Source organism: Squalius cephalus (genome assembly GCF_949319135.1).
Source record: "Squalius cephalus genome assembly, chromosome: 9".
Taxonomy (NCBI): domain Eukaryota; kingdom Metazoa; phylum Chordata; class Actinopteri; order Cypriniformes; family Leuciscidae; genus Squalius; species Squalius cephalus.
The window spans coordinates 13,599,745-13,609,534 of NC_137130.1; the positions used below are offsets into that span (position 1 = coordinate 13,599,745).

General features: G+C 38.5%; 2 protein-coding genes across 34 annotated transcripts in view; one reads left to right on the forward strand and one right to left on the reverse strand.

Moving 5' to 3' along the window:
* The window catches only part of caska (calcium/calmodulin-dependent serine protein kinase a), a 173,372-nt gene extending 170,817 nt beyond the window's left edge, over positions 1-2,555 (forward strand). For all 33 annotated transcript variants that reach the window (XM_079880765.1, XM_079880783.1, XM_079880791.1 and 30 more), the window contains 2 exons: positions 143-226; positions 1,200-2,555. In XM_079880765.1, coding sequence (XP_079736891.1) covers positions 143-226; positions 1,200-1,376 — 261 coding nt within the window. In that variant the 3' untranslated portion in view covers positions 1,377-2,555. The remainder of the gene's footprint in view (positions 1-142; positions 227-1,199) is intronic.
* Positions 2,556-4,039: 1,484 nt separating this feature from the next.
* Positions 4,040-7,587, reverse strand: nyx (nyctalopin). Its single transcript, XM_079880804.1, has 3 exons — positions 7,376-7,587; positions 7,164-7,201; positions 4,040-6,360 (listed from the first exon to the last, which is right to left on the reverse strand). Exons 2-3 carry the CDS (start codon positions 7,183-7,185, stop codon positions 4,994-4,996), a joined length of 1,389 nt encoding a protein of 462 aa, XP_079736930.1. The 5' UTR covers positions 7,186-7,201; positions 7,376-7,587; the 3' UTR covers positions 4,040-4,993.
* Between the last annotated feature and the right edge of the window lie 2,203 nt (positions 7,588-9,790).

Consider the following 9,790-nt stretch of genomic DNA (forward strand, 5'->3'; position numbering starts at 1 on the left):
ATGATATTGTGATAATAGAAAACTAACTGGTTTGATTTCATCTTTAATTTAATGAGTTTAATATCTTATTTGGAATACATTGACACAAATGATTAGAGCATAAAACTGTAGTACATATTGTAATGTGTTTGATTATTCTCAGGCACTGAAGGTTTTACGGACAGCTGAATTTGCTCCCTATGTGGTTTTCATTGCTGCACCAACAATCACTCCTGGCATGAATGAGGTGAGATCAGGATCCAAAACAGATGCCATGGCATGCGTCCCTCACTGGCAGAATAACTCCACCTAACTTCTCTTCCTTCTTTCATTCAGCTAAATCTTTATTTAGTCTGTTTTTTTGTTTTGCATGCACTTTTTTGCATGTTTTTTAATTTCTTCTACCTTTCCTTACATCATGCTCAGCTTCCCAGATGGTGCAGGAAGCTGCCTGTGAGTATGACAGGAAGTCAGCTAGATCACTAAGCTCTAGCCAAAAAAGTTCCACTCTATTCATGACCTTTAGAACAAAGGTCAATTTGACAGATGACAATTTTTAAGAAAATCCTTATCCACATTTAAGTACTCTGCTTTAGATCTGCGCACTATTGTTCAAAAGTTTGGAGTCAGTAAGGTTTTTTTTTAATTCTAGTTTTATTCAGCAAGGATACATTTTTTAAAATATTATGTTTCCACAAAAATATTGAGCAGCACAAAATTGCTAATAATAATAATAATAAATGTTACATGGGCACAAAATCAGCATATATGAATAATTTCTGAAGGATCATGTTGACACTAAAGACGGGAGTAATGAAAATTCAGCTTTACCATCACAGGAATAAATTACATTTTGAAATATATTAAAATACAAAACATCCATCCATCCATCCATCTTCCAGTTATCCAGGATATTATAAATACAAAACAGTTATTTTAAATAGTAATAATATTTAACAATATTACTGTTTTTACTTTATTCTGATCAAATAAATTACTGACCCCAAACTTCTGAACAGTATTGTATATACACTAGTACAATCCTTCCCAACTCTCCCATTGTCTGTCCTGCAAATACCTTTGGGATCATCAATGAAATTTTCTTAAATGGGCTCATGGTCCGAATTCATCCATTGTCCTCCACTGATCTTTCAAAAGGCACTTTTTTTTTTTAACCTCTCGTCTGCTCTTTTACTCACTCTTTTTCTTTCATGCTGCAGGACGAGTCATTACAGAGGCTGCAGAAGGAGTCTGAGATCCTCCAGAAGACATATGCACACTATTTTGACCAAACCATCATCAATAATGAGATTGACGAGACTATCCGGCTCCTGGAGGAAGCCATAGACCTGGTTTGCACCACAGCCCAGTGGGTTCCAGTGTCTTGGGTCTACTAAATCAGCAAACCCATCAACCTATAACCTTATGCCCTTCATAACCTCACACTTTGCAGTGAATCTCTGCAAGAAAAAGAAAAAAACTTCAGAACTTTCCGATGATGCAAACAAAAGCTCACCTCTGATGTTTAAAAACATCAGTGTACCTGCAGTGAGCCTAGTCTTGGCCCCTCACAGACTACCTAGACGTAGTGTTGTATTAATGAAAAAAGATCAATAAAATAAATTACTAAATAGTGTCATGTCTATATAGCTAGGAGGCGACATTTTGTAGACGTTTAATTTAAAGAGACAGTATCTTACATGATGCATTTTCCTAAAAGGAATATTTTTGTAGTTTTTCTGCCCATTTCTCTGTTAGTTCCAGAGAAAAAGTGCAACATTATTACAGCAGAATCCTCATAGCTTTCATCTGTCCAGCCCGTCCATTAATACATAATCCCCACATTATCCATGCGGCAGACCCTAGCTGCTTTAGCGCACAACCCACCGATTCAGCTTTCATTTAAAACCAAACCTTTGCCTTTTTTTCTTTCTTTTTTTTTGGTTTGTTTTTCCCAGTTCACCCTCCTCTACATGTGGATACTGTCTCTCTAAAGACGTGCATAAATGTTTTAGAGATTTGAATGAGATCTCATGCATGTGAACATTCACGAGCGTCCATGCTGTCAGTGTTAGCTGTGTTCAGACCGTCACCCACGGCCTAAAACATTCCATTCGTCTGGACGAACACATTCAAACAGGTGGAGCTGGTGACGAGGAGGGAAAAAAAAAAGACCTATGCACATCCCTTGCATTTTGGCAACTTTGTAAAGTTTATTTTTACCAATCATGTAGTAAAATGTGTTTGTAAATGGTCTAAAATTTTTATTTGTTGTAAAAAGGGGTTCGGGATAAAAATGAGTGCACAAAACTGTTCTGGCATTTCAGAAATGTGTCGTTTGAGAACATTAATGTTGACTCAGAAATCCCATTTTTATTCTGTGCAGTTGTTTGAGGAAGAGGTGCGCCCATGCAAAGCAAAAAGACGACGCTGTTTGTTCATCTGAATGGTTCTGTACATGACAAACTGTTTACTCAAACTGCCCTGTATAAATGGCTCTGCCGATGACGGAGCAGCTCTTCGGCATGAGCGTTTTTTGTTTTGTTTTTTAAATATATTTCCTTTAATGTGGTGAAGATCTCGTCTGTGTCCTCTGCTCTGTTGTCTCATCCAGCTTTTTGCTCGGCCTCTCTGTGTGAGTTGGCAGAGACGGGGTCAATGGAAACTTTTTGTTCCTCTTGTACCATTTTGTTTTTCCGGATTTTTCCCAGCAGCTGTGGTAGGTCACGCCCTGCCCGTTGACTCTGTGTGACTGCAGTTCGGGATCAATGCCCAGTTATGTGTCCGAGTCCGAGAGCAACGCAGAGTGTGTTTGCTTGACCAATGTTACTGTATGTCTGACATATTTCTGTTTAATTGAAACCGAGAGCTAGTGTGTTGCTACATGTGTAAAGTGTAGGCATGAATTTTTAAGTCTTAATATACACTACCCTTTCAATGTTTGGGGTTAAGATTTTTTATGTTTTCAAAGAAGTCTCTGCTCACAGAGGCTGGTTTATTTGATCAAAAATGCAGTTTTATTAAAGGGATAGTTCACTTGAAAATGAAAATTCTGTCATAATTTACTCATCCTCAAGTTGTTCCAAACCTGTATGAATGTCTTTCTTCTGCTGAACACAAAAGAAGATATTTTGAAGAATGTTTGTAACTAAACCATTGTGGGCCACCATTGACTTCCATAGTATATAAAAAATAAAAAATACTATGGAAGTCAATGGTGCCCATCAACTGTCTGGCTACCCATATTCTTCAAAATATCATACATTCATACAGGTTTGGAACAACTTGAGGATGAGTAAATTATGACTGAATTTTCATTTTTGGGTGAACTATCCCTTTAATTCCTGTGATAGCAAAGCTAAATTTTCAGCAGCCATTACTCCAGTCTTCAGTATCACATAATCATTTAGAAATCATTTATATTATCAATGTTGAAAATGGTTGTGCTGCTTAATATTTTGTGGGAACAGCATTTATTTGAAATAAACATCTTTTGTGACAAATGTTGTTACTGTCACTTTTGATCAATTTAATGCATCCTTGCTGAATAAAAGCATTCATTTCTTTAAGAGAAAATCTCACTGACTCCAAACTTTTGAACGGTAGTGTATTTTGGTACTGTCACACAGGTGAATACAACCTACATACAAACTGTCATAAAGAAGCAGGATTTATTCACGTTCTAATCCCAGGATGCACAACTGAAGGGCGCTTGGCATCACCTTCCTCCAGCTGGGTTGGGGTATAATATCATGAACTTTCTCCTGCTCGCTCACAAACTACTTTCCTCATGGAGGGAGTTTCTTCACATCAGTTTCTGCCATAATCATGCCAACTGATGAAATATACACCCATGAATGAATGAATGAATGAATGTTAAAGCTATACTTTTCACCTGCTGAACCCTGAATGATGCACTGATGTGCCATAAAGAGAGGGATATGAGTGCTCGTCTCATTTCAGCTGTCTTACAAAACCTTACACAAATGTTGATAACTATTTTTAACTGAACTGGAGGAGAGACTTATCGAAAACTGGAATATGAAACCAGAGCCAAATCTTGAATTTGTGTATTTGGTCAGTTTTAGCAGAAAAAAAAAAAAAAAAAAGACTAATTTAAATGGACAACTAGTCTCATCACAAACAGATAAAATTATACTTTCAGTCATTTTAGTGACTATTTATGCAGTGATCTTTGTTTATTCAAAGTATTAATCACAAATGAACAAAAATCAGTTAAATTAAAAGGGTTCTTATACAAATCTCATCCATAGCTCAGAAACTCATGGCTCAGAGCGTGCCATCATCCTCCTATGCGCATTGCTCTCTGTATAGAGAAAATATATGTTCATAACAGTAAAACGGCATGATAAAGCCAATTCATTTGGTCACAATATGAAGCAGCTTATGTTACAGAGTGCACTTAAGATTTATGGAATAGGAAGACTAATGCATTTTCCAGAACTGGAAACTTACCCAGTTTAATGAACCAAACAAAAGAGGACAGTTTGTTATGCCATCTGGTGAAATGATAGTGAGAAGCTTTATCAGATAAATCTCCTACACAACAAATGTTTCAAAGTTACGCAACAGAACATGTACAAACGTATTCATACTATAAATGCATTATAAAGATGCATTTTAAATCAAATTCCAATAAAAAATAAAGTAAAAACGTTTGTGCCACTAATTGCAGGTCTCGCAAAATGGCCCTGTTATACTTTAAGAAAGCCTTTCATACGGACAAGAAGTCTCTTACAGTCTCATTGGCTTAAAACAGTCCTTTCCTTTCAAGACCCGTTTCCATTCATTTAAAGAGACGATCATCTCCAACTCCATTACATCAGCCAGAATTTCATTTCCAACGCACTGCTCATGGCAAGATGGATCAAACGTTTTATCACAGCCTTAAATTCAAACATTTCCCATCCAACTACTGTGAAAGTACTTCCACTCTTGAATGCGCTTCAGTCCCTTTCAGTATTCACCAGACTCTCAAGCGGCGTTAATGCAGTCAATCTGGGCTTGGAAAAAGAAACACAAGAAAAAACACAGTCTGAGCAGCACAGAACAATCCATGTCCGGAAGAAACCTGACTCTCGGCGGGGTCCTGTTGGGTGCCGTTCCTCAGACCGTCCGTGGCGTTGACCATCTCATCCATCAGTTCCTGCTGTAGCAGTTTGGAGATGAGGCTGTTAAACTTGTTCTCCATGGTAGGGTAGTCCGGAAGAGATGTGGTCAGGTTGAGCTCTGGAGGGTCCAGACATGTGCCGTTCAGGTGAGCGTAGACAACTTCGCTCAGGTCCAAGCCGGCTACTGAGGACGGGGATGCACATGGGATGTCCCTCACCAACTTATAGCTCTCCATCCACTCCTTCAACCACTCCAGGTCGCAGGTACACTCCCAGGGGTTTCGAAAGAGATACAGGTGGCCGATGAAATAGATGGGCTGGAAGACGGAGAAGGGCAGAGATGACAGATTGTTGCTGTTGAGGTGCAGCGTGATGAGGCTCGTCAGGTTCTCAAAGCTGCCATCCTCGATATAGGACAGGCGGTTTCGATCCAGGTACAGCACCTCCAGCTCCACCAGGTCACTGAACCATGTTCTGGAGACGTTGGTCATCAGGTTCCCACCCAGATTCAACATTTTCAATTTGCTCAGGCCCTTGAAAGCCTGCTGGGGCAAGTCGACCAACAGATTATCGTTCAGGTAGAAGTTCTCCAGACGCACTAGATCTTTGAAGGCCTCGTCATGTATCACGTTTATGCGATTCTCCTGTAAGTTGAGGTACTTGAGGTTGCTTAGGCCCAACAAAGAGTTGTAGGCCACCGCTTCGATCTTGTTGCGCTCCAAGTAAACATGCGTGAGGTTTTCCATCCCTCGGATGGCACCAGTGATGCGTCGAAAGTTGTTTTGGAAACACAGCAGTTCTTTCAGGGCGATTTGCTCCAGGAAGATCCGGTCTGGCATGTTGAACAGGTTACAGTCGGAAATGTCCAAGCGCACCAAGCGTTTGAGTGCCGTGAAGGTGCGGGTGTGCAGGTATCGGATATACTCGTTGTGGGCCATCTTGAGCTCCACCAGGTTGGGCAGCCCTTTAAATGCTCCGGGTGTTATGAAGGAGATGTTGTTGTGGTTGAGAGAGAGTGTCTTAAGTGAAGGTAGGGTGCCAAAGGCTCGCTCGGACAGAAACTTTAGGCTGTTCTTGTCCAGGTTGATGGAGGACGCCTCGCATGGGAACTCTTTGGGCAGGTCCATCATGTTGACGTGGTCACACAGGACGCTGCAGCTCTTCTCCTGAGTACACGTGCAACTGGGAGGGCAGGAGCGAGTGCAGGCCCACAGGGACAGGGTCTGAGGGGGGAGGAGGAGGAAATACACTGGAGAGAAGGGAAAGGAGATGTGTTAGAGGGTGCCATTTTACCACAGTACATATATATATATATATATATATATATATATATATATATATATATAAACTAAATTATAAATATAAACAAATACAGAAATGGCAAAAAAAAAATGTATTGAATAAATAGTTAGGTTACAGAATGAAGCCTTTATATGGAGTTTCTTAGCTTTTTGAAATCTTTTTTATTTTAATTCATATTTTTAGAATGAACCCTTAACTTACATCACACTGAACTATAAACAGCCACATTGATACCACACTACGGGTTTGTACTTTAACTACATGGTCTAAACTGCATAGAAATGCTGGTATTTACTTGACACAAAAAAAGCTTTAATGAACTTTCAGGGAACTTCCAGGACTTTATTATGATAATTATACCGAAACAAAACGCTAGTCATGCAGCATAAGCAATCACTTTGCAAATGAGTCTGGTTTTCCCAGCAGTTATGGGAAGATTACAGAGAGCACAATCAGAGACTGGAAGAATAATTTAATGTGTGGCCTCCCTCTGTCCTGCATCTGCTCTGCACATTGAAATTATGGTGATTAAGAAAGGACAGATTAGAGATTACACAAATACACTAGCTCTTGTTTGTTCCCTTAAATTAATGTAAGTAGAGATACTGTATTTCAGCAGGGCATTGTAACCTCAGGAAATGCTTTAATATAAATGTTCTCAGAAGCATTGAGACTTGAACTGAATAGCTGAAGAAATACACCAAACCGATGACACCAAGGAACATAACACAGCAGAAATCAGGGACTTACCAGCAATAACGATGGAACACATCTCTGGTTTCTCTCAGCTGTGGATTTTTAAGATAACATGAAATAATGTGCAAATTAACTTCAATATCTCCACTAAGACATTTCAAACATCTTGGTATCAAATAAAATGTGTCCATCTTCTCTTGGTAATATCGAAAGTCCCAAAATGTTCAATGATTACAAAATGTCAACATTAGCCCCAAACTACCTACCTGCCAAGCATGTTCAGTAAAGGTTCTTCTGCTCTGACAGCTGATAAAAGCGCATCCACAAGTTTCCCCGACATGACTACATGTCTGTACAGCTTCGCTCCAAGTGAAAATATGAATGGATTAAAGGCTCTATCGCTCAGCATTTGTGTTTGTATGTGTGCACACATGCACTAACATCAGAACTCCCTTTTAGAAAGCCATCACTTAATGGCAGAAAAATCCTAGGATTATAAGCATTTAAAGCAGTACTCTGAAATCAAAGCAAGCAGAAATGACCCTGGGCCTCAATGGTACATGCAGATTACAGTCTGCAATCTTATATAAACCAGTGGCTGTAAGGTACTCTAACAAACTAATGTAAACTTTTCAGGAAACATTTGCCAAGAGTTGGATGTTAATACCTTTCATTAGAGGCCCTTTTCAGATTAGGGAACAGTGTGGTGAAGTGACAGAAGTAATATAACACACAATTACAATGTATGACTAATATATATATATATATATAGTAGAGGTCAAAAGTTTGGAAACATTACTATTTTTAATGTTTTTGAAAGAAGTTTCTTCTGCTCATCAAGCCTGCATTTATTTGATCAAAAATACAGAAAAAAAAGCAATATTGTGATATATTATTACAATTTAAAATAATTGGTTTTCAATTTATTATACTTTAAATGATCATTTATTTCTGTGATGCAAAGCTGAATTTTCAGGATCATTACTCCAGTCTATCACATGATCCTTTAGAAATCATTCTAATATGATGATTCATTATCAAAGTTGGAAACAGTTCTGCCACTTAATATTTTTTCCTAACCTGTGATACTTTTTTAGGATACTTTGATGAATAAAAAGAAAAAAAAGAAAAAAAAAGAAAAAGCAGCAAATTTTTTTAAAAATAGAAATCTTTTGTAACAACAATATACACTACTGGTCAGTAATTTGGGGTCAGTAATTTTTTTTTCTTTCTTTTTTTGAAATAAATCAATACTTTTATTCAGCAAGGATGTGTTAAATTGATAAAAAGTGACTGTAAAGAAGATCAAAGATCATGCTGTATTTTCAGGCTCAGAATCATGCTTGCACTCTGTCACTGACTATACATTTAAAATAATGTAGGCCCTTTCTTAAAATCAGACATTTTATCCATATACACATATATATATATACAGCCAATGACCATCTGGATGATCCAGAGGAGGAATGGGAGAAGGTCATGTGGACTGATGAGACAAAAATAGAGCTTTTTGGTCTGAACTCCACTCGCCGTGTTTGGAGGAAGAAGAAGGATGAGTACAACCCCAAGAACACCATCCCTACTGTGAAGCATGGAGGTGGAAACATCATTCTTTGGGATGCTTTTCCGCAAAGGGGACAGGATGACTGCACCGTATTGAGGGGAGGATGGATGGGGCCATGTATCGCGAGATCTTGGCCAACAACCTCCTTCCCTCAGTAAGAGAATTGAAGATGGGTCGTGGCTGGGTCTTCCAGCACGACAACGACCCGAAACACACAGCCAGGGCAACTAAGGAGTGGCTCCGTAAGAAGCATCTCAAGGTCCTGGAGTGGCCTAGCCAGTCTCCAGACCTGAACCCAATAGAAAATCTTTGGAGGGAGCTGAAAGTCCGTATTGCCCAGCGACATCCCCGAAACCTGAAGGATCTGGAGAAGGTCTGTATGGAGGAGTGGGCCAAAATCCCTCCTACAGTGTGTGCAAACCTGGTCAAGAACTACAGGAAACGTATGATCTCTGTAATTGCAAACAAAGGTTTCTGTACCAACTATTAAGTTCTGCTTTTCTGATGTATCAAATAATTATGTCATGCAATAAGATGCAAATTAATTGCTTAAAAATCATACAATGTGATTTTCTGGATTTTTGTTTTAGATTCCGTCACTCACAGTTGAAGAGTAGCTATGATAAAAGTTACAGACTTCTACATGCTTTGCAAGTGGGAAAACCTGCAAAATCGGCAGTGCATCAAATACTTGTTCTCCCCACTGTGTATATATATCAGTGTTCAGAAACCCCATGTTAAGGAGCAAATTGAATTACTGGTGAATACAATAATGATTTAACAACAACAACAAAAATCTATTTGAAATGTATACAGCTCAAACTAATTAAATCAAATAACAGTGTGCTACATATTTCTCATTTTCATAAAGATAGTCATAAACACACCAAGAGTAATATTTGGAATATTTAACACTGAAACAACATTTGATTTCATAAATGCTAAGTTTATGACATCATTAGTAGAGACACTGGCTATTTTCCCTGAAGCATCGCACTACTATACAACTACCACTTACCCTTTTGGGGCAAAATGTAATAATTTGTGAGAAATCTTACATTGTTTTATACAATGGCAATTCATGAACATGCATATATTTAGACCTGGTAATTTTAAG

Bases quoted from the DNA above. Each gene is read 5' to 3' on its own strand.
- nyx (XM_079880804.1), bottom strand. From the start codon at position 7,185: ATGTGTTCCATCGTTATTGCTG. The intron at 6,361-7,163 runs GTAAGTCCCTGA...CCTTCTCTCCAG, and splicing joins GTGTTCCATCGTTATTGCTG to TGTATTTCCTCCTCCTCCCC.